The sequence below is a fragment of the Strigops habroptila genome, chromosome Z (assembly GCF_004027225.2).
Source record: "Strigops habroptila isolate Jane chromosome Z, bStrHab1.2.pri, whole genome shotgun sequence".
Lineage (NCBI taxonomy): Eukaryota > Metazoa > Chordata > Aves > Psittaciformes > Psittacidae > Strigops > Strigops habroptila.
The window spans coordinates 41,925,167-41,950,092 of NC_044302.2; the positions used below are offsets into that span (position 1 = coordinate 41,925,167).

General features: G+C 39.7%; 1 protein-coding gene across 4 annotated transcripts; it reads left to right on the top strand.

Moving 5' to 3' along the window:
- MTAP (methylthioadenosine phosphorylase) lies at nt 1-24,497 on the top strand. Of its 4 annotated transcripts, none has more exons than XM_030469874.1 (8): nt 1-193; nt 5,679-5,765; nt 10,489-10,547; nt 12,832-12,999; nt 15,978-16,080; nt 19,336-19,587; nt 20,145-20,267; nt 23,325-24,496. In XM_030469874.1, the coding sequence occupies exons 1-8, from the start codon at nt 167-169 to the stop codon at nt 23,361-23,363; spliced, it is 858 nt and encodes a 285-aa protein (XP_030325734.1). In that variant the 5' UTR covers nt 1-166; the 3' UTR covers nt 23,364-24,496. The 4 variants fall into 4 exon arrangements, with proteins under 4 accessions (XP_030325734.1, XP_030325735.1, XP_030325738.1 ...); XM_030469875.1 differs by having other exon boundaries at nt 19,348-19,587; nt 23,325-24,494; XM_030469878.1 differs by lacking the exon at nt 1-193 and adding an exon at nt 675-788 and having other exon boundaries at nt 10,489-10,618; nt 19,348-19,587; nt 23,325-24,495.
- Nucleotides 24,498-24,926: the final 429 nt, after the last annotated feature.

The following is a 24,926-nucleotide window of genomic DNA, read 5'->3' on the forward strand; positions in this document are numbered from 1 at the left end:
CTGCCACCTAGCGAACACAGGCGGCGGCACCCGCGCGTCTCCTCCCGCCGGGGCCCAGTCTGCGGCGCGGGGCGGGGCCGGGCCCCACGCGGCGCGCCACCACGGGAGGCTGGCCGGCCGCCAACAGCACCGCCCCGTCCTAGCTCCCATCCTTTCTATCACAAACATGGCCGCCGCTGCTGCGGCCGTGAAGGTAAGCCCGCACCCGTGTCGCAATGCATTGGGGAAGGAGGCGGCGGTGGTGGCGGGAGGCGGCACCCACCGCTGCCCTCAACCCCACCCCGCCTGTCACGTTTCCCTCCCCACCGCTGCCGGGCCGGCTGCGGGCGAGAGGGAAGGAGGGAGAGAGGAAGAGAGCGAGCGAGCGGGAGGGCGCAGGCCACACGGTTTGGCGCTGCCCTCTTGGTGCTGCCTCGGCCCTGTGTTCTTCCCCGCTCCCTTCCCGCCTCCCTCCGCCCCGCCCGCCGCAGGGAGCGGGCCTGGGAGCGCTCTGGCCCTCAGTGACGCCGGGCGTGACAATGGCCGCCGTGGCGGGTCGCGTCTTCCGGGCGGAGAGGCGTCTGCGACTGCTCCCCGCGCCTCAGGCCGCCCCGCGGCGCTTCGATAGTTCGTCATCCCCTGGCCTATCGTGCATTCGGCCCGGCCGCCGCGTGTCGCATTGGTCAGTGGGAGGGGCCAGGCCGAGTTCGTAACCAGCGCAGGGTGCGCACCGATCGCGGAGCTGGGGCTGAAGTTTCACGGGAGGCTGTTTAAAAGATGGCTCCAAAAGGTGGCGGGCTGTGCGTCAGGTCGGTTAGGCTGAAACTCTGGGTTTTGTTTGGACAAAATATGAATCAGTTTCCTGAGGTGAAGTAACTCTCCTGGTTGTTCCGGTGTGTAGAAATCGGTTATAAGCAGTCTTTATTTTACAGAGACAGAAGGTTTATTTATTAACTGCATGCAGCTTGCTGTTTTTTAAGTGAAAGTCTTTAATACCATTCACCTCATTGTCTCCAAAACAGGAGAGGAATACAGATGTATTGACTGGTTGTCACAAAGACTCATAGCTGATTGTGACAATGCTTAGCATGTACTGCTGTTAAAGATCCCCAGATGGACAAGTGTAGAGTGTTACCGCTCTATCACTTGGTTGTTCTGTGCTTGAACCTATAAGAGGAATTTCATCAAACAGCAGTTGAAGAAAGGCATACACTTAAGTGTGGTCATTACTTGAACTCCCACAGAGAAATGCTTTTGATTTTGTAGTTACTACAAAACTAGTAGTAGTGTAGTGTGATAATTTTTTGTTAGATTTCACTTTTGTTGCTCTTCTTCTCAATGTTTGAGATGGACTATACCATAGTGAAATATTTTGTATTTCATTCCACCTCAGTGCCCTTTCACTTTAGATTTAGATTTCCAGATAACCTTACCTACAGCCCCCATTGATTTTTGCAGCTTATGTCCTTCATGTCCATTTGTAGGATGCAAGGTCTGGAATGGAGCACATAGTCTTACCTCTTTCTATTCTTGAGATCACTCCTACGTGTGACTGTCTCTGCCTTTTGGGGGAAGGTCAGACTTTTCTACCTGAGTCAGCTCCCCTGTGCCATTCCTTGCCTTCAATGCCAGGGCTGCTAGGTGGAGGTAGGCCCGAGCTCCCTTGGCAGGGTATCTCCCCACTAAGCCTAGAGCAGCCACATTCCTTTTGGTTATTAACTAGAAAGTCTGTAAAGCAGAATTTAGTATAGAATCAGGTTTTTGGGTCTCTAGTCCCAAAAGCAGCTGATGTTCCTGGGGAGAGAAATAATGTAAACTGGAGGAAAAAGAATTCTCTTGCAAAGAAGTAAAAATTAATTTTAGTGTTGGAGCTGCCAGCTCCCCATTACATGGCTGGAGAAACAGCTGCCTCAACAGATCTCTGTTGGCTTGACTTTCCTTCTGCTGTAGGAGCTCTCCTGTGAATTACAGTGAGCCCAGCATTTCTCCAGCCAGTGTTGCCTAACGTGGTGTGAAGATTGACCAAACTGCTGCTGAGGTGTTTTGCAGGGATGAAGAAGGTGAAAGCAAATTCAAGGCAGTCTAGCTCTTCTGTGCTGTGTATTCTCCACTCTGGGAGCTGTGAATATTTTGCCAGCTCATTGCACTGCTGCCATTTCTGACAGCATGGTAAAAACCTGCTCTGGTACTGAACTGTGCAGCGTAAGTACCTGTTGACGCCACTGCAACCCAAGAGCAAATCTGAAAGCAACCTCACCAGGCCTAAGCTGCTGTGAGCAGACCAAGCTCTCTGCTGCTTTCTGGTACAGGAACAGTCTGTTGCAGTGCTTGATCTTTGTGTTCATAGGGACCTTAGAGCATTGCAGCTCCAAAATAACTCTATGTCATGTAGCTATAGCTGGTGTCTCCAGCGGTGCACTCTATTCCTCAACATTGCACTTTTTTTCCACTTCACCAGACGTAAAAATACAGACAGATAAGCATTCCCTTTTGAATATTGTCAATCTTGAGTCACAGGGCACTAATAAAACAAACATTATACCAAACTAAACCAAATTAAGTTACCGAAGGAACCATTTTTCTTCTAGATTTAGGAAAAAAAAAAAAAAAGCATCATTTTGATCCTGGCTTCTATTGATATAGTAATCTTCCACATTTACTAAATGCATGCATGAACAGTATTAAAGGTGGTATTTTCACAGAATCACAGAAAAGTTAAGGTTGGAACAGACCACCAGCAGTCATCTACTCAGGATGTCTAGACAGCTCTTGAGTATCTCCAGGAAAGGACACTCCACAGCCTCTCTGGGCAGGCTATTCCAATGCTCAGTCACCTTCACAGTAAGGAAGTTCTTCCTTACGTTCAGGTGGAGCTTCCTGTACTTTAATTTATGTCTGTTGCCTCTTGTCCTGTTGCTTGGCATCACTGAGTGTTGATTTTGAGTTTTATGATTGCTCCTGCAGCACACTTATTGCATGATTTTCAAGGCAAAAAAAATTATCCTAAAATTTATATAATTTTCAGGATTTTCATGAGCAATCTAAAAATCTGAACATTTGTCATAAATAAGCAACATGAGTAATGTGGGAACAGACCCATCAGTACTACTGCAAACAATGTCTCGGTCTTCCCTACTGCTTGAGTATATTCAGGGCTGGAGCTTGTGGATTTTTACTGGTATTTTCATTTGCACTACTACTCGTTCTCCACAGGGGGGTAGCAAAAGGAAATAAGAGATCTGATAAAACTACTTCAGTGTTTACATCATCTGTTGTGAAAAGCTTTCTCAGAGAAGTGTTTGATGAGTAACAAAGACACACAGAGCCTTTGCTTGTTGAAATGAAATGTTTGATGAGGCAAGTTATATAGTGGTTGAACAAATGAAGTCACTATGAATGTGGAAGTAAAGAAAAAGCTGGAGGTAAAGACAGTTGGGTGTGTGCTGTGGAAGTGGGGTGTTATACGTTGAAGTCTGGAGGTTTTACTTGAGAAATTTTCTGTCTTTAAAAATAATAACAAATGGTGGAACTATGTAGAAATAAGCCATGCCATGATGGCTTCAGTTTCTTTTTTTCATGATAAGCAACTCAGCCATGATATGAATTCTTCATCTTAAAAGTGAGACAAACTTTGCAACAACTGGTTGCATTGGAGAAGAAGATTAAAAAAAAATTGTAGTAGTGTTTTCTTTGTGAGTGATAAATAGTGACATTATTTTTAAATACGATTTGTTTAAATGGTATTTAGGCTTTAGGTTGTGAAGGGCCTGACAGTACCCATTCTGTACAAAGAGTTAGAAGTGTTCTGAAGTCCAGAGAAAACTTGTCGTTATTGAAAATGGAATTCCCACTAGAAAGACAAAAACAAGGTACTTTTCGATAGTGAACTAGAAACAGGAAAATTCAGATGAATTTTTCTTTAGGTGGAGAATGAAATCACGGGTGAGTTTAATATCCTTGAAAATATATGTTTCAAATTACCTTTTATTTCTTTCCTCTTTTTTACAAAATAACTATAACAGATGAGCAAGAACAAGAAATCAGTGGTTACTAAAGCATGACAGATAGGTGGTAATTGTGAGTCACTTCATGCTTCTTCACTACAAGTGGTAAAACACAACAGGACTTTTAGCCTGTTTCCTAAGGAAATAAAATGTATTTTATTGATGTGGCCTTTTGCTTTGCTCTCTCTTCTGTTTCCATTATGTTTGAAACTGTTAGTCAATTTCATAAAAAATTGGGGAAGATGTATTTGAAAATACTTCATAAAAGAAGTAAGAGCAAGAGTCTGTTAAAGTTTCTACTTAGAGAAAAGTTGTGAGTTGAATAAAACCTGACACGAGTGTATTTTGTTTACACAGGAGATAATTAGTGACCCAGCTGTAGGCAAAGTTTGAATAAGTATTTACACCATCTTAGGTACAAGGCAACCTAATTGTAAATATCTGAAGAAACCCAGCAGTGCTCACAGCGGGTGAAATTGTCAACAGATTATTTTTATTTCACTTGTGAAGATGCTGTTGAGCTGTCCCCTTTTCAAGCTCTACAGAGACTGCAGAAGTAGCAAAGTTCTTAGATCTTGGGAAGTCAACACAAACCCCTAATTTTTAAAATAAAAGGGTTTCATTATTTTTATGTATAATACTATATACTAATGCCTGGTGTTCAGTATGGAGGTGTCCTAGTTTCAGCTGGGATAGAGTTAGTTTTCTTCCTAGTACCTGGTGCAGTTCTGTGTTTTGGCTTTAGTCTGAGAATAATGTTATAACACACTGCTGTTCTCGTTGTTGCTGAGTAGCGCTTACCCTGATCAAGGGCTTTTCAGTCTCTCGTGCTCTGCCAGTGGGGAGGGGCATGAGAAGCCGGGAGGGAGCAGAGACAGGACACCTGACCCAAACTATCCAAAGGGGTATTCCATACCACAGCACGTCATGCCCAGTATATAAACTGGGGGGAGTCACCCAGAAGGGCAGATCTCTGCTTGGGTCAGGCTGGGCATCGGTCAGCGGGTGGTGAGCAATTGTATTGTGCATCGCATTGGTTTCTTCTGGGTTCTTTTTCCCCTGTTCCCTTTTTAGTTTTATATTCTATCCCCTTGTTACTTTTCTTATCATTATTATTACAATTAGTATTATATTGTACTTTAGTTACTAAACTGTTCTTATCTCAAGCTGAGGTTTTTACATTCTTTTGATTCTCCTTCCCATCCCCCCCCAGAGAGAGGGGGAAGGAGGAGGTGAGCAAGCGGCTGCATGGTGCTGAGTTACTGGCTGGGCTTAAACCATGACAGGTGGTTGTGTATAGGGCTCTTTTCCCCATGCAAACAGAACCCCTTTTGTTATAATGTGCTTTATACAGGTATTTCTTACTCGTTAGAGGCATTCCCAAATAACATTTTTCATTTTTATATTGAGAATAAATGAATGGACACATCTTTGTGCATTTTCCATAGTTTGTTTGTTTGTTTAAAGAGGAGAATTGTAGTTTAAGAAATTGGCAATTTAAATACAGTTTTTAAAGGCAATCACTTGAAATTTTCTTTCTGGGAAACTGTGCTGGGCATGTTATGTTTTGTTAATTAGTAGTCTAGCCCCATCTCAAGCAGAAAATACATTTTGTAGCAGCCTAGTTAGTTTTTCAGACATGCTGTTAAATTGCATGTCATCTCAAGAAGACTAATATGTACTTTTCTGTGTAAGATTGGAATTATTGGTGGAACTGGCTTGGATGATCCAGATATCTTAGAAGGAAGAACAGAAAAATATGTTGACACTCCTTATGGCAAGGTCTGTATAACTTTTTTTTTTTTTTTAATTGAGACTTTTTGCTGTTTTAAAAGATGTTTGTTTGCTTTAAGAATTTTCAGGCTGTTAAATGAATGTATAAAGCAAGTACTTGCACTAGACTCTTTATTTGCTATGTGTTGTGTGATTCTTGGTTTGTGAGAACAAGGTGTTACAGAGATGATGTGCAAGGAGACTATACCTCTTGTCATTTGTAGGTTGGGCGAATTTGCAGACTCAGTCCTGAATTCGCAGTCAAGAGGGATAAGCCCTCTCTTTCTAATTTGTGCTGTTACATGACATGAAGTATATGTCAGATCGCTTCAGTAACCTTTCTGAATTGCAGAAAACTGTCCTTTGAGGTACATGGGCCACCATTTTCCCTCTAACACTGCATTAGGCTTTAAATACCAATTCTCTCCTTACAGCCATGCTTACAACCACATAATTTGAAACTGATTTGAAAATGAAACTGGTTTTGGGGCACAGGTGTTCTTGACCAACCCTCCTTCATGTTGCTTCAGCCCATTTCCTCAGCAAAAGAGTGAAGGCTAGGAGTGTTGCTGTATACACAGTGCTGAGCGTGATGAACAATTGCTGCCCGAAAGCATTTATAGTAGGAACAGGCAAGACAAATTGTGAGAGTTGCATAGGCAGGAAATGAATAGGAGAGAAGGGTTCTAGTTGACACAGGAAGTTCAGAGAAGAACTGGATCTCAGTTACTCTGTAATGTCATAAGACATGGGGAGTTTGGGTGCTTTATCTGAACCTGAATTACTTCCTATGAAATCTACCAGTGTAAACTAGTATATGTATAATAAAACATCTGGCATGTGGTAACAAGAGACATTTTATGGGTAGAAGCTTGCCAGAAATCTCAGCGCTGTGATGTGTGATTGAAAATCTGAATCCATGCCCCCATTCAAAACGGTTTAAGGGGAAAATAAGAGTGTAAAGAGCAAGCAGAGTTTGTGTGTGTACCATTTAAGAAGGGGAAGGAGATAAATATTAAGGGAGGATAAACATTAAGGGAGTAAACATGATCAGAAAAATACATTTGACTTTTCTGTCAACCTTCAAAACCTGTTAACAAACTGCAAGAGAGTGAAGGGATCTTGCCTCTACCGTTTTCCGTATCCTGCTCTCCAAATGGTAGCCAGCATTGGTCTGAAGTAGAATCCACTGGCTAAACAAAACAAGTTGCCAGTGCCTTCCCTATTTTTTGAGAGTCATGGATGATCACAGCATGGCTGTGTCTGGAAACTGCTCACAAATTAAAAATAGCACGGAGAGGGCCATTCAGTCACAGCGATGTGGTGCAACAGGATTTGGGTAGCCCAGATTATGCAGTTTGGTAGGTGGCCTACAGTAGGGTTTAGTATTACTGAGAAAAGTAGGAGTACCTGCAGGACAGCTTCTGCACAAGGGAGTGGATAAAGCTTCCTCGACCCAGCACCTTTGATTAGTATGGAAGACTTTTTTATTTAGGAAGCAGCTTAGCTACTGTCTTTCTTCCATGTTCTTCACAGCATGAATAGGGAAAATAAATCTTGGTTGGCTGTTGTGGTTTGTGAAAAGCTTTGATCAATGGACTGCCTGTGCCTGAGCTTGTGCTATGTACATTTAGTATAGACAAAGAAAAATGTTTCTTTGCTTTTAGAAGCAGAATAGTCGCTTACATTTTGTTCATAGAAAGTCCTTGAATTGTCTTCTGCTTTGGCCTTCTGAAATCATAAGAATCGTTTAATAACAAAATGTGCATCATTAAGGAACATGGGGATATTTTTTTTCAGGTGAAATATGGAAAAGTTTAAAGGAAACTAGTATGAAAATTTTTGCAATTCTCTATACTGGCATTGGTCTTCTCATGATCTTTCAAGTTACATTAGTAATACTAGCAAAAATGTGGTACATTCATTTTTTATTAAATAAATAAGCTTACACCTGTTAATATTCCAGCTGTCTTTTCTGCCTTGTCCACTTCCACCATTTTCATTGCATCCAGAATTTGGTATTCTGTGGAAAATACCCTGAAATCTTTTAGCATTCCATTTCCAGATATGGAAAATACTGTTCTTTTCTAGGATAAGACAATTGCTTGCAACAGCATTTATATTCATCATTAAATTTTGATGCAGATACACTTTCAGTTAGATTGTTTTACTTCCTGGACAACAGAACTTGGTTCTGAATTATCTTTCCCCAAATCAGCAAATATCTGCCTGTTCTAGAAAATTATTTTAGGTGCGCCCTCTCTTTTTTTGGTCATATCTGGCAAACAAACCCCGAGGCATGGGGAGGCGGTGTCCACCTTGCGAATGAAAATCAGACTATGTGACATAACACTTAAGCTTCTCATCTCCCTCTCTAAAACAATGTACGTTGCTTTGTTCCTAAACTAGATCACAGATTAAATGAAGGCTTGAGGATCCTGTGAGATACTTTTCCATCTCAAGTTTTCCTTATTTATTTCACTTGTTCATTCTTTTTACTGTTCCAGCTTGCTTCTGAGGTAAGACCAAGGGAAAAAAGGAATTCTGTAAGGATCATATGAACAATACGTATATTCATGTTACAGACAAAGGAGATTTATTTCAGTTGTTTGTTAACTGTCATCATTTAGGGTTAACTGCCCATGGTTCTTTGCTTCCTTTTCTGTTTTGCAACACTGAGTAATACATATCTGACTTGGATTTTCTGGAAGGGGGAAGTAGCTAAATACATATATGAATTATTTATGTTCGAGAACTTTTTATTGGGCCTTTTATTAAATCCCGTTTTTAAAATACCAAGCTTTACATTCAGATTGTTCCATTGGAAATTTTGTTATTTTATCAGCACTTCAAAGCTCCTGACTACAACTGAGATAATAGTAGAGAGGTACAGCATTGGAAAGAACTTGTGGGAGAAGGAGAGCGGAACAGAAGCATGCAGTAACTCTTACATGGTTAACAAATACTTTGAAGTTTCTGTATCTTTCACTTCCTTATAACTTTTACACACACTGATTTATCCTTATTTCCTCTCTTTTAATGACCCACAATACAGTATCTGCAAATTATTCACTTAAACTGTCAGTTCATCATTTAGAAGCACATTCTTTGCTCCATATCTTTCTATTTTGCTGCCATGTTTCTAGCAATCATGTGCAAGAAGGGTATTCAGGCAGTCACCTGGAAGATGCCCTCAATGTGTTCTATGGAAGTGTGTGTAAAGATGACAACCAGGCCCATTACACAGCCACCCTGAAGCCTTTTGAAATTAGTAGGATGACAGTAGATAGGGAAGGAAACCCTGGCTGCAGCAGCTAGATTCTGAAGCCTGCTGGATTTCAAAGCTGTTGCATTTTTGCTCCGTCAGCAGTGTATGCCAGAATTCAGTAGAGTTCTGTGGTGGGGATGAACATCAAATAGAAGTTAAACTACACCTTTCTACCCCAAATCTTTTGGAAGTTGATATAAACTTGAACCTGTCACTTGCAATAAACTTTGAATCTGTCACTTGCAAGAAAAGGGTCCAGTCTTCAACTTACTGATCTTTTAATTTTCATAATTTCATAAGGTTTAATAAGGCCAAGTGCAAGGTCCTGCAGCTGGGCCAGGGCAGTCCCCAGCATCAACGCAACATCAGGGCAGAGAATGGATTGAGAGCAGCCCAGAGGAGAAAGATTGGAGGTGTTGATTGACAAGAAGCTCAACGTGAGCCGGCTTCAGTGTGTGCTCACAGCCCAGAAAGCCAACCGTATCCTGGGCTGCATCAACAGAAGCGTGACCAGCAGGTCAAAGGAGGTGATCCTGCCCCTCTACTCCACTCTCATGAGACTCCACCTGCAGTACTGCATTCAGCTTTGGGACACCCAACACAGGAGGAACATGGACCTGCTCAAGCAAGTCCAGAGGAGGCCATGAAGATGCTCAGAGGGCTGGAGCACATCTGCTATGGAGATAGGCTGGGAGAGTTGGGCTTGTTCAGCCTGGAGAAGAGAAGGCTCCGGGGAGAACTTAGAGCAGCCTTGCAGTACCTAGAGGGGTCTTACAAGATATCTGGAGAGGGACTCTTTACAAGCGCCTGTAGTGACAGGACAAGAGGAAATGCCTTATAAGTTGAAAGAGGGTAGATTTAGATTAGGTATAAGGAAGAAGTTCTTTACTGTGAGGGTGGTGAGACACTGGCACAGGTTGCCCAGAGAACCTGTGGCTGCCCCATCCCTGGCAGTGTTCAAGGCCAGGTTGGACGGGGCTTGGAGCAGCCTGGGCTAGTGGAAGGTGTCCCTGCCCATGGCAGGGAATTGGAACTAGATGAGTTTTAAGGTCCCTTCCAACTCAAACCATCCTGTGATTCTATTCTGAGAACTAGTAACTGTAAAAAAAATGAACAAAATATCCTATGTCAACTAAGCAATATGTACCTGCTTCTTATTTTCAAGTTTGTGTAGCTTTGTTTGAAATACTGTTTCAAAGTATTTGAAAGTATTACTGTTTCAAACCCTAAAGCACAGAGTTGCAATATTAATGTTGGCAGGAGCACATTAAAATTGTGGTGTCACGTTTGATCTGCCTGTTCTAACCTGCCATATCAAATTACAGAGCCAAGCTGAAGAAAATGTGAGCCTTCAGTGGTAACCAGTATTTCCTTTCATAACTGTCCTGCTTATTTTTAAGTAGTAATTAAGGTTTCTAATGTGATTGTGAGGCTGTAACTCATTGTTATTTGCTTGTTTTGCAGCCATCAGATGCTTTGATATTGGGAAAGATAAAAAATGTGGACTGTGTGCTGTTGGCAAGGTAAATGATCATTTTGAGGGAGCTTACATTATGTGTCCTAAAGTTTTCTCAGAAGTTTCTTTTTACATTAGGTGAGCTGAATTTTTACTCTGACTTTGTCTTGTTCTGTGTGGGTTTGTTTTTTTTTTTCCTGAACAAATTTGATTCTGCAGGGACTAAAAGCATTAAAAATACCATCTAGGTTGGGAAAGGGAAATCCAGTGGGGGTGCTGCCTGCTCTTGTGATAGGTAGTTACTGCCTGATAACCTCAGTAATACATCTGCTCTCTGTATTTGAAAATTTCCTTTGTGAAACTTGGAAATTGCCTGTTTCCGGATGAATTATATCTTCGGTATCACTGTAGACTCTTCCAAACCATTCCCTTTTATTATTGAGTCCTTTGGCTGTTACCTTTATTGCTTAGGAGTCTGTATCCCCTCTACTTGTCCTTCCCTGGGTCATTTTTATTCAGACATCTCTTAAAGACACTCTGAAAGCAGGGTCTGCACTTGAGTGTATGGAAATATGTAGATATCTAGGACCAGTGTGCTACTAGATTAAACATAAGAATAGTAAAACAGTTCTCAGCATCGGGACAGCATGGGCAGAGCCAGGTGCTGATAACAGTGTCCGTCAGCAGTTCACAGGTGGTGAATCAAGTCCAGGATCCATCCAGGGAGTCCAGGCTGGAGTAGCAGTAGATGTAGGAACAGTAGGGTCAAAGACAGGGCTGGAGACAAGGCTGCAGCATGTGTCCAAAGTCCATCCAGAAAACATGTCTGGAGGCAAGCTACAGCATAGGTCTGAAGGCCATCCTGGAGGCAGGGCTGGGGACAGGCACACCTGTGACATAGCTGAGGCCAGGAGCGGAGGCTGGGGCTGAGCTTAGAGGCGAGAAGACCTAGGCTCATGGGCACTGGGTGTTTGGGTGGAGTGTGATGCTGGCCAGGGCAACTACGACTCAGTGGTGCACTCAGGGCCTCAATTCTTTTCATTACAGTATTTTTCCGTTAAGCTACTCAGTGTTAAGCATTTCTGCAACTACACTTCTGTCTGTGGTTTTACTTTTCTTATCTTGCATGGACTTTGCTCATGTATTCTGTTACACCTGGACAACATTTTTCTGATTTTCTCAAATGCTAAGCCAAGATCTCATAGCTGTGCTATATTAAAGTAAACCTTGGGCTAGAGATGGCTGAACTTACAATCTGTGGTTTACATCCTCACTGGGATTTATGACCATTCATATACAATCCTCATTAGTTTACTTCTGGGGCTAAGGAACTTGCAACTTCACTTTGTGTTTTGGGAAAAATAGCACAATTGCTTGAGAATGTCAGGGTTTTTTTAAAGGCATGCGTATTCTTGAAGAGGATTTTGACAACAAATGCAACATTAAAAAATAAATCTACATGCCTAGTAGCTTACCAGAAATGCTAATGACAACATGGGAAGCTTGTCCAACAGTGCTTGGTCATGTTGTGTGCTTTGTCCAGTTCCCAACTGATTAAATTCTTAAGACGTTCTGGCCTCTGTGAAAAGAATCAGTTGGGGAATTAAGTTCCTCCTTTCCGCTTGCATGGTTGAAAATAACCTTCAAATGCATTTAGTCATTGTGTGCATGATACACCTCTGTAGACATGACAGAGATAACACAAAAGCTGGTGCTTACAAGACTAAGTATTTCCTGTCTTGGTGAAAAAATATACTGCAACAGTGTGAAGTGATTCTTCTAATTTATGAAAGCTGTCAGATCATTTTAAGAAGAAAGAGAAAAATGTGATGGTTCTACAGTGTTCTTTGGGAAGGTGACTTTCTGTTCTTTCTGTTCTTAATTTCCTGTGATACGCTGTTCTTTTCCGGGTAGAATACAAACCTCACTTCTGAGCAGAAAATTTGTAGAGGTGTATATAAATCTTACAAATTTGTTATAGCGTGTGGAAGGTGAAATTTGCTACACTGATTTTCAGAATCTATGGAACCGACAAAATTCAGAGGAGAATGCTTTTTGTACTTCTGAAGCTGCTAAAGTATATTTGGATCATATTTTCAAATTTCTTTCCTTTTCAGTCTTGAACTTAAAAATTCTTCATTTAAAAAGAAAACTATACCAGTACTTCTTAAATCAAATACTGAGAGAACCTTAATACAGTTAGGAAAACAAGCTACACTGAAAGTAGCTGAAGTGATTCTACCTCCAGTATTGTTAGGGAAATCACATTTCCTGGAATTCTCTTTAACTGGGAGAAGGAAGGCAGTTTCAGTCTGATTTATTTTACTCTCTTGCAACATGTGTCTTTGCAGACATGGAAGGCATCATACAGTTATGCCATCAAACATCAATTACCGTGCCAATATCTGGGCACTGAAAGAAGAAAATTGTTCCCATGTATTAGTGACTACTGCCTGTGGTTCATTACGAGAGGAAATACAACCTGGTGATCTTGTCATAATTGACCAGTTCATTGACAGGTGAGTAACATTTGGGCTTAATTGTGTTCTTAGTTTTGGGGGAGAAAAATAGGACAAGTGGAGTTAAACTGTATAATTACATGTTAATGTTAAATTATTTTTTTTGTGGAATGAGGTGATAGCCTCAGTTCTTATGGCAAAAAGTAACATTCGTACAAGAAGACATCATAGGAAACAGGAATGAGATTGCAAGGAGTTCAGGTCTAACAGACGCAGAAGAAGAATCAGGCTTTGAAGAATGGCCTCAAAGAAACTAACATATATTTTCTTTGGAATAGTCTTCTGAAGAGAATATATCTGCTATTCTCAGATGTTGGAGAGGAGCATGAAAAAGAGCATAAGCTGTTCTAAATGTTAAGAATCTGAAAGGAGATGGAAAGTGCAAGAAAATATAGTAGGAGCCAGGTAGGAAAATATATACAGGAATAATGAGGCTCTACAGAAGAAGAGACATCAAATCCAACACAGTGCATAAAGACAGGAAGTTGTTTTAAAACCAGGATAGATGCTAACATTTTTTATTTGTAAAGAATTGTAAGGGAGTAAATTTTTTTCCAAAGTCTGTGTACTCCAATCAGTCCTCCCCTCTTTAATTATCTGACCTTTAAAAAAATTCAAGCAGAGGGGAAAAAAAAAAAAAGCCATATTTAAAGATCACCAACTACATCAAATACTTCAAAAATGTAGTTGCACTTTTTAAGAGGTAAATTTGGTATTCGTACTTACAGGTGTTCTATATCTGGAAGTCTTATTTGGGTATTCCACCCAATTTTAAGTGTTTGGAATGGTTTGTGCAGCTTCTTTGTGCTTTTGTGAGGCTACCGATAATATTTTATTGCCAACTGAAATGTATACCTAGGTTTGTTCTCTCCTGAGTTGGGGGCCCAGAGAGGTACTGGAGTCCCCATCCTTGAAGATACTCAAAAATCACATGGACATGGTCCTGAGCAACCAGTTCTAGGTGGTCTGGCCTGAGCAGGGGGTTGGACCAGATTACTCCAGAGATCTTTTCTAACCTCAGCCATTCTGTAACTCTGTGGTCTGTGGTCTTCATTTAGAATTTATTCAGATGGTCACCGGTAGTAATGCATAGCCCATATATAAGCAGTGTTTCATTCAGGCAAGTAGGTTTTCATTTCAGTGTAGAAGAGTGGGAACTTTTGAAGACTTGTTTCATGCTTCATGAAACCAAGAAGCTACTCAGAAACGCATTTGAGAATGTTTCAGTGTGGAAAACAATATGTAATAGGAATTTAAAAATCGTTACTAGCCTGCCCTTTAATTCAGAAAACTGAATTAAAGACAAGTCTTAATAGTCTGTTTCATTTGACAGTTTGATTTCTCTGATAACTCTTTTTGCCTAGGAAACAGGAAGCTGTTCCTATAAATTCTCATCTTTTCAATTTAGGAATGCAATTATATGATCAAGCTCTATTTTGAGTAGCTTGATTCAGACTTTGGTTTGCCAGTGGGTGTTACACTGCTGGCTCTTTGAAGGGAGGGTCTGCATTTTTGCCTTTCACAGGGCTGTATCATCTGTAAGAGGTTTTTTTAAGTTTGTATATATAGTGCTAAACATAGTGGGATTTCTTTATTAGACCATATAGTAATGTGGCCATTCTCTCCAAAGAACATAGGATATCTGAAAGTCAGAGATTAATATTTATACATATGTGATCTTTCCTCAGGGCTTTTCTAAGTGAAAGGGCCTGTCCAACAACATCTGAAATATTATAATATATAAAATGGATTATGACTTTTCGCATTTGCTCCAATTCTAAATAATTCATTTGCAGACACTGAAAAGTGTATAAAATCAGATACATTCTGTTAGCAGCTTTTCAGTATTCCATAAAGGGAAAAATATTTTTAGTGTTTCAGCCGATTTTAGCAGCTATATCCCATTTTATGTATGTTTTTAATTTGCTGATCTCTTTTCCTATTTTATTATCTCATCCTTAAGGCTATGCTACTGGTTTTGGTTTTTGGTTTTTTGGGGTTTTTTTGGTTTTTGGGGTTTTTTTTTCCAAAATCTACTCTAACATATAACGTGTATTTCTTTTAAAATATTTGCTGGTCACTTGGAGGGGAAACTGTTGTGAGCAATGGTAACAGCAGAAATTTTGTGTTTTAACTGTGGATTGGATTTGACTGTTGCCTTACTTTTCTCCTATAGAGTACAGTATTTGACACACTGAGGGGAAGAAAAGAATGTCTCAGATAATTTTGTTCCAGATGGGTTTTGCCATACGCTTAGCTGAATTAGCTTGAGGCAGTACATTTGAAGGTAAAGTGATGATGGGCAACAGTCCCAGTAGTTGTCAGAATGGCATACTGAATGGCAATTTCTGTAGCATTTGACCATTTCTATGCAAGGAAACAGTTTCTGAATGGAAAAAATGAAGAAAAAAGATTCTTCCACTTGCAGGCTACCAGTGCATATATGTGATCTTTCTGAGAGTATGAAGACATCCTGTTCAAGGGTTTTTCTGGTTAAATTCACACCTCTCTTGGTCAGGAAGCTGTTCCTATAAATTCTTATGTTTTCAATTTAGGAATGCAATTGTATGATCAAGCTCTATTTTGACTAGCTTGATTCAGACTTCATTCTTTTCCTTCCTGGAAGCTTACCATGCTCTTCTTGTTTAGAGATTACTTGCCTGACTATTAAATTTAGCTTATTTCCTCTGGGTAGAATGGCAGCATAATGTGGCAGTTTGTGTTATTTAGGAATAAATCGGCTTTTCAGTGTGTTGTTAACAACAGATTTTCTCTAATTAATTGACAATGCGCAACTGGAGTAACAGTTAACACTCTTCGACTCAATTCTGAAAGGTTTGTACAAGTAGTCATTAATATCCTACTGATACCTTTGTTCCATCCCAGGAATGCTATGTTTTTGGATTTGTGTAAATATCTTGCTTTGTCTTCTGTTTTCTCCCTGTCCTTCTCGATGAGCATGTTTTCTGCTTTTCCAGGACAACTAAAAGACATTGTACTTTCTACGATGGGCAGCATTCCAGTCTTTCAGGAGTGTGTCATGTTCCAATGGCAGAGCCATTCTGTGCCAAAACCAGAGAGGTTAGTGAATTTTATAGTAGTATTTAGAAGTGTTTTTTTTATGGCACTTTTTTGTGATACAGTAGCATAATTATGCATTGTTAGAGTACAGAGGCAATCTGCACCTACTTATTCCTGTTTCTCAGATATGTCATGGTGTGAAGGAAAAATGTAACATTTCGAAAGCATGGAAAGTAAAAGATCTCGTTTCTACAGGAGCTGTCTTCCTAAGGGAGATGTGCAGAAGATGTCAGTTGGCAACCAGGATTTTCCCAGGATCTTAATAACAGGACAAAAGATCTTTATTTCATGTAACCAGACAAGAAAGCAACAGAGTGGACAAAGCATGAAATTAAAATTAGGAATTAGTTCTTTTTTGTTCTGAATAAAACTGCACCTGTGGTAGAGGCACTCTACATACTTTATACAAAGAGTTAAATAAATAGTACTTTAGCATTCACAGAAATTACAGTATTGCATTTGTGCTTTTGTACATTGTAGCAATGGGTGGCGGTGGAGAGGCAAGGCATAGTTTAAAGGATGTTAAACATAGAAACAAGCCAAATTACAGTAGCCTTTTATTTATTACTGTTGCTCTTAGTGTTATCATTTCAAGATTTTCAGGCTTCAAAAACATTTAGACTAAGCAGTGTTAAACACTGCTTTGTTTTTCAACTCCCTTATGAGCTTCTGAGAGGAGTGAATCTGTGGTTAAATATGCCACCTTAGTATATTTTTGAGGACCTTGAGTTGAGGACCTATTGGTCCACAGCATCGTTAGTAGAGAAATGCTTCAGTGCACTTGGAATCAAGGTATGTTTTGCAGTGAAGTAAAGATATCTCATGAGGAAGCAAACCACTACATAGTATACATGTGCATGCTTTTGCCCTTCCTCCATAGAGCAGCAAATTATACAAAATATTTTGCATTTTCATGTAACAGGAGCCTAGCCACATGCTCTTACCGAAGGTTAGTTGATATGTAGTTGCTTACTGACTTTGAGCATGATGTCATGTCACAACAGATACAAGAAATTTATTGAGAGCTAACTGTACAGTTTCTGAAATTTACTAAAACCGGTGTTATTACTGAAGTGATGGGCAGTATTTCATACTGTTTATCTTTCTCACTTTTTCAACAAAGTAGGTAGATATGTATAAGCAGTTTCCTGAGGTTGCAGGAAATACATGCCAAGGCCAGTTTTCATTTGATTGTTGAGTAGCTAGAGATGATGTTCTTTGGGTATTACATTTTTTGAAAAATAACAGAGAAACACTTATTTTTAAACAGAGAAAAAACATTTAGGTACTTCCTATGTGATCATTATCATCCCATGTCTCGCATGTGATCATTATCTCATTAGCCTGTGTGTTCTAATCAGCCTAACAGATGTTTTAAAGAACATGAGAACATGTGGTTTTGAGCTCGCAGTGAGGCTGAAAATGGATAATTTCACTTCATTTGAAAATACCAGGTAAAAGAGACTTAAACTTTTTTCCTGGAACTATCCCTGAGCATTGTTGGGATAATTTCAGCTCACTAACTTATCTTAGTTCAGGGGAATTTCTTAGATAAATGCAATAACAATAAAATCAAAACTATTAATGTAATAGAGTATGTAAGAAATTTTGCATGAAAACATCTGAAAACTTTATATTAAATTGCATTTGTGTAAATACATTAAAATACTGTTTTATTGCTTTATGCTCTGTAAATTAAATGAGAATCTGAAAGGAGTTTACCTTTTCTCTGACTGTAGTTTCTAATAATGTAGGGTGCCTTATTGCTTTCAGAAACAGAGTTTCAAGGAAATGCTGTTCAAGTGTGATTTGAGTCAAATCACGATTGAAATTGTCTATTAATTTATTAATAACATGTAATTAACTGGCAATAATTGAATAATATATTCACAATGAATATCAGCAATAAACCACAATATTAGGTGTGATTAATATTAGATTAACTTACAGCGTGTTAATAAACACCTACAAATTTTTAAGTGTCCTTCTGTGGCTAATCCTCAGGGGTTGTGCTTTACCCCTACACTCATTTTCACACAGTTGTATGAACAAATACCCTTTCCCAGCACATGTGGGTTACACGCACACCTGTCCTCTTCTGCGGGTGCAGGTTCACCTGCAGTGGGAGATGTGGGTACTCCAGCTTTATGAGTACTTGTTCTGCTCCATACAATCCACCGATCCACATGTCAGCGAGGAGACACCCCACAAGGTCACATTCCACTCTTGAAGTATCGCTGCTTGTTGCACCTGTGCATGTCAAGTGCAGGCTTCTAACAGGATTTTTTGCAGGGGGGCTGCTACACCTGGACTGTGTGAGGGTTATGAGGCTGACAAGTCAGCTTCTAGTGGTGTCAGACTAGGTTTTCACTGCTGCTATGTTACAAAGCAGTGTAAGTGTCTCTCTTGTCCTGTCACAATTTTTCATACTGCTTTTATACTTCTTTTCAAGCTTTTCTTTTCTGTTCATAGTAATTTTAAACAGATGTCATTGTAGTTACTTTCCCCTTCCTACTCAGGACAGTTACAGGTGTCCTGGTCTCATTTACACTTGCTGGTACCCTCTTATTCCTACTGTATCAACTGGCATTAGCCAGGCCATTTGCCAAGAGGGAAAGTCCTTATGATTTTGCCATATACGAGGTCCTGGTTGGAACTGTGAAGGCAAATGTGAAGTAGGTGCTATGTGTACAGTATGAAGTATGTGTACAATGTGAAGTGTGAAGTGTACAGTTCAGTCACTGGCATGGGAAAATGCAGTAATAATGTCTCTACAGATTCCCAGGGTACTCTTTGAAGTATGTGCTTCATAGCTTGTGCTTTACAAGCACATAGTATGTGCTTGTAAAGTCTTACTTTCAAAAAAGTAAATTTCCGATTACTGTTCTCACCAGCTCACCTCCACCATGTGGTAATGTAGTGCTCAGTGGAGCATTTTCACCATTCTGTTCTCAATGTAAACACAGCCTAAATACCATTCAAAAATCTTCTGTTTTCCAGTCTTCTTGGTCTGCATTGAAAACAGTAATCCAACTGATGCTAACAAAATCAGAGGAATTCAAGATCATTCCTGTTAGTAGGACTACTAATATCTGTTAGTGCATGAGAAAAGTGAAACTGATCCTTGGTTTTGGACATCTTTAGCTATATGGAGCTTGACTTCTTTGTATAAAGCTAATTTCTTTTGTATGCAAGTTTTTCAGTGGATTGCAGAAGTAGTGCACCAAGTGAATTATTTCCTTTTCCTGATATTAGCATGTTTTGCAGGTTCTTATTGAGACCGCCAAGAAGCTGGGGCTCCAGTGTCATTCTAAGGGGACAATGATCACAATTGAAGGCCCACGTTTCAGTTCTCGAGCAGAAAGCCTTATGTTTCGCAGCTGGGGAGCTGATGTTATCAACATGACCACAGTGCCTGAAGTGATTCTTGCGAAAGAAGCTGGAATGAGTTATGCTAGTATTGCCATGGCAACAGATTATGACTGCTGGAAAGAACATGAAGAAGCAGTGAGTAGAACTTTTTTTCCTCTGGGTCTTGTCCTGAGGGATCTGGATGAGAACCTGTAGGTTTTGGTAAGAGATTACATACTGAAATACATCTCTTCTTACATCAGTATCGCTGAGTTATTCTGGGTGAACAATTGCGAAAGTAAGAACAGAATCAGTTGTTGCTATCTCATTCATTTTCATAAACTAGCCTCACTACTAGCAAAATTTTTGTCTATTCTTGCCTGGATCAGGAAATTTGTGTATATGAAGCTCATGAGCTCTGTATGATTTGTCTTCCCATAATTTGTCTAGTGTTTTGGGGTTTGTTTGTTTGCTTGTTTTTTCTTTGGAGCTCTGTGAAAAATGATGTATCTGCTTTAGTTCTCCTATTTGTGTAAAATACAATCAGACATACACCCACAGAGGAAAGAAGTTTTTACTGGCTAAAAAGATTGTGGCATTTTAAGGCTTCACCTTTTCACTTAGAGGTGTATGAGTTAAATGAATTTGTTTGGGTATTTAAAATGTATGCCATCAAAATTAAGAGACACCGCTCAGTTTTATTGTATTTCTAGGTTTCAGTGGATAAAGTTTTAAAGACACTGAAAGGGAATGCAAATAAGGCTACTAGCATACTCCTTACTGCTATACCTCAGATAGGTTCCATGGAATGGACTGACACTCTGCACACCCTGAAAGTAAGTACACACAATGCTGATGAGTACTGGGTATATGTTCCAAGATATTTCTGCTGAAATCACAGCTGCTTAGAGTAGATGCTTCAACAAGTCAAATCCATTCAAGATGAGTAAACAAATCCATACAAGATTCTCACAAGCTTTATTGCAAAGATCTAGCTTCAGTTTTACAAACAGAGTTACAAGAGGTAAAAAAATTAGGAACATCTGTATGTGTTTGATGAAGTGTTATCCTTCATAGCACAGGTAAGATACAAGTCCATGTGAGTATCCAAATGAAAAACACGTACTTCTACTCAGTTTTAGCTTAGATCTTCAGAACTATGAAAATCCAAGCAGAGAAAACGGAAACAAAAACATTGTGCTTTCTTTAATATATAGAAAGAGAGGAGTCTCTTAAATATGTGGATAATAAACAGATTGAAATTGTTAGAACTGTGTTCTCCCATGGGTTTTAGATCCACAAAGCCTTAAAAAAATGGAAAATAAAAATATTTCAAAATATATTGATGAGGGAATTTGGGGGCAGATTTTTCTTAGACAGGAGTTTTTACTTACATGTTTTAGATCACCTCCAGTGATGGCACGCTTGACATTCATTTGTGACTATAGCGTAGAGGGAAAGAAAAATGTTAAAATAGTTTGGATATTTATACAACTTCTCAACAAGTTTTTTGTGACAATTAGCCACTTCCAAGAGTAAAAGAGTGTGAAGTGTGAGAGCAGCTGAGGAATACGCTGAGATGGTGTGGGAGTCAGGGAAAGAGAATTGGAATATGGAAGACAGAGAGTAGACAGAAGTGGGCTACAAGGATCTCTGTTAGTGAAACCAGCAGCAGTCTGAAAAGGAGAAAGCATGTTGAGGAAAATTTTGAGAGTACATTCTCTGGTAACTCTCTTCTCTCTTGGGTTCTTTCTTTTCTGAGAACTTATTTTTTATTAGAAGGTCTTGTATTATGTTTATGACTCTTCGTCACCCAGTTATCTGAAATTCAAATGTTCCTTCTGTACATTTAGGAGAGTTAACTGACTTTTCCCTTTCCCCTTTTCAGTCTTTAGGAAGTTGTGTCATGGATGGGTAAGGGAGACAACAGAATCGGTATTCCTTTCCCCCTCTGCTCCGCAGAAGATATTTTCAGAGGACTAGGGCCACCCTTCTTGTTTTTGTTTACAAGGCATATATATGCTTTGTATACAAAAAAAAAAAAACCACAACTGTCAAGAGTTTGAATAAATAATCTAAAAAGAGGTGCTAGATATTCCTCAGCTACTTTGCCATGCTGTCATGCAAGGAAATTTTCCAAGTGTATAATGCCGCTTAAGTACTGAGGAATCTGTCTCCAATTTTGGCAAGTGTACTGCAGTAAGCAGTGTCCTGTTCCTTTCATTTGCATGATTATCATGATTCTTCATCAGGAGTGAAAGAGCAGGTGACTGGAAGGACCTGGCACTGAGTTTGCAAGGTTCCCCTTTAATAAATGCTAACCCTTCTTTCAGTTCATTGCAGCTGTTTAGAACACCAGTTCAAGTGCTTCGTCCAGCTCAGCTCCTGAACTATTTGCTGCGAAGAAAATGTGCAGAGGAAGGGTCACTCCATTCTCATGTAGCTTCCTAAGAAAGCTTACGCTTTCTCTTAAGCATCTGCTACTGCCTGATCAGTGATGAATAGTGAGATAATTTTGCTTAGACTTGGCAATTCTCTTGTGTTTAGGCTCTTTGCTGATAGTGGCTTGGTTTGAGTGATAATATACTGAGAAAGAATGTTGATCTGAAGGCATTAGAAGAACTGAAAATAGGAACTAGGTATGGGCAGTGGGGATTGAGATCTTATGTCAGGAGACTAGGAGTCATTGATTGGTTTTAATTTAACCAAGTACTCTGGAAAAGTGACAGGAAGTCTGAGGCTTTGGAGGCTTCCTCTGATTTTACTTAGTAAGGGCAAGAAAGGCTAAAAATCTTTGTTTGAGGCATTAAATGGTGCTAATGTAGATGAGGGATTGGTCCTAGGCTTCTGTGTTAATGAATAAGGAGAGAGGCAGTTTTGCAATACAGCAAAGAGATGTATGTATGTGCCTCTGTATGAGTGTGTAGTTGAACCATAAAGAGTTTTAAAAAACTATTCTCTTTGTAGATATGTTCTTCTGTCTGTATTACTCTGGGAATTTTAAAGGTCAGATGATGGGGGCTTTTGAACTCATCTTTTTTGGAGGCACCATTTCCTAGATCTTGAAGGCAGCGCCTGTTGCATGCCCTGCATTAATGTGGTAAGGAATGCAGACAAGGAGTGAGCTGAGCAAAACTGCAGCTGGTACTCTGCTATTAGTGATGGTGTAAAGCCATGCCTGCCTATATCCAGGCCGTAGCTGGACATTTCAAATGGGCATTTGCCAGTGTCTGTTTCTAGTGTTTGGGAAAGCCTGTGAAACCATGTCTACATAGACACGGCTTTTCCTCTCTGAGTTCTGTAATCTGGCTGCTATGACTGGAGGAGCTTCACCAGGCAGAATTTCTTTACGTTTGTCTCTTTGCCTGGCTGCTGTCTCCTCCCATATACACCTTTAGAGAAGGGTTTCTGTTCTTGAGATCTATACGTCAATATTGATGAAGAAACATGTAGAAATGTTTTTTTGGTTTTTTTTTTAAAGGAACCCCATTTTCAGACCATTCTGATTATATTGGTAAAGAGCTTTCTGTGAATGTGATGTAGCCAGTATGCTAGCCTTAAAAACAAAAAGCAAGCTGCAGTGTTTCATTTGTAGCCTGTGAGCCTAATGTCTTTAATTTATTGTTTCTTCAGTATGATTGTTGTTCTCAGTACCAATAAGCTTGTTACTTAGGTTAAAGAAGTTGTAATGACAAGTCCTGGAACTGTTGGAGGGTATCTCCTCCCTGTAATTTTTGTGGTGTTGGAGGAAGTTGGAAATACTGTACACATGGAAAGAGTTATGCCTGTGTGTGATCCATATGGAAGCTATGTAGTCTGGCTTTTATGTTGAAAAGTAATTCTGCTGTGCATTGGCAGAGGAAGCATTCATCTACTTCATCTTTGTATTTCAGACAACAGTGCAGTGTTCGGTCATTCTGCCAAAACAGTAACAGCCTGGATGGATCTTGAAGTTCAGGTGCTCACAAGGAAGAGTGGATCACTCTTGAACTCCAGAGGTTATAGTATCTTCAAAAACTCTTACAAGCATAAAAGACTAGAGTAAACGTTTACCAATGATAACGTATAAGACAACTTTTATAATCTTTATCATGCTTGATAATGTATAAGATGTTGTCATTCTCTCTTCAGTGACACCTTTTAGTTGATGGAAGAAAGGACAGGCCAGGTGTTACTCTTACAGTTTCATAAAATAAGAACTAAGAATGCAGATTCACAGATAGGCTATTTGCTTTGCTATTTCTGCCTGCATCTTTTCCTTCAACAAGGCAAATGTTTACAGTTCACTTCAGAAACACACCAGAAAAAACTGAACAGACCATTTCAAAACAGAATTATACTATTTTTGTACATTATCCATGTTTTTTTATTTCAGTTAATTTTTTTTAAAGCAATGGTTTTTGTTTGTCTTTGAGAAGGCACCGGGTAATAATTGTGGTGGTTGTTTCACAGCAGCAGTTGTGTAATGAATGAATGTTTTCATTTTAAAAAATTAGGTAATGTCTAAGTCAAATTTGTGCCTGAAAATGTACTTACGTCACTTACAGAACTGTACTTCTGCCAGTGTCCTGAACACTGGGCTGGCCTTTTGCTGCTTCATTGATCTGAACAACTCTTGAGTTTAGTTTCTGTTTTAAGTGATGAATGTGCTTTGAATGTATGCATTTCATTTTTTAACACAATTTGACTTCAGTAAAATAATGTGCTGCTTCTTGCCTAGTAAATAAAACAAATGAAACCTATGCTTCTCCAAGCTGTGTGGATTTTTTTAATTAATATTATTTTCTTCTAGTCATTAGTGAGTGAATTTTGTTTGTCTGACAGTGACTTTTGCCATTCATGAACAGGTTGGTGGTCATACCTTGTCAACACTGCTTGTAGAAAGACCACTTTCAGAAAATACTGTGCTGCTGTTCTAAGTCCCTGAAATAACAGAGATTGTTGAGACAGAAGTGGGTGAGAATGCAGTCCAAGCCAAGCAAGGGAAAGATCAGAAACATGAAATGTATGGATTGTTACAGGAAAAAAAATATCCAAAGGTAAACAAAAAAAATAGGTACAAAAAGATTTTTAGCTTGCTAAAAATAACTTTTTTTTTTTAATAAATTTTTTAAAAATAAAAATTTTTAGCTGCTGCTGTGAAGCCTTTACATTTGGACACATTCTCCCAAGCAAAACCAGTGCAGGTGCTTTTCAGGTACTGGGAAAATAGCTTAACCAACTTTCCATATTTCCTGATGGTTTTTTTTAAAAACTTAAATTGCAGGAGGCAGAGCTTGAAGCTTGACAGGAAGAAGACTATAGATCTAACATACCTTTTTCTGCTTTTGATATGGTGGTGGTCTAAGCCCAGCCGGTAACTCAGCACCGTGCAGCTGCTCGCTCACTCCCCACCTTTGTCCCCCCTGCTCCTGGAGGGATGGGGCGGAGAATTGAAAGAACATAAACGCCACAGGTTGAGATAAGAACAGTCCAGTAACTAAGGTACAATACAA

What these genes read in the sequence shown, in the direction of transcription:
- MTAP (XM_030469874.1), top strand. Translation starts at nt 167, where the DNA reads ATGGCCGCCGCTGCTGCGGCCGTGAAG. An exon ending in CCGCTGCTGCGGCCGTGAAG is followed by an intron (nt 194 to 5,678) that starts GTAAGCCCGCAC and finishes TTTCTGTGTAAG; the next exon opens with ATTGGAATTATTGGTGGAAC. An exon ending in ACACTCTGCACACCCTGAAA is followed by an intron (nt 20,268 to 23,324) that starts GTAAGTACACAC and finishes TTTGTATTTCAG; the next exon opens with ACAACAGTGCAGTGTTCGGT.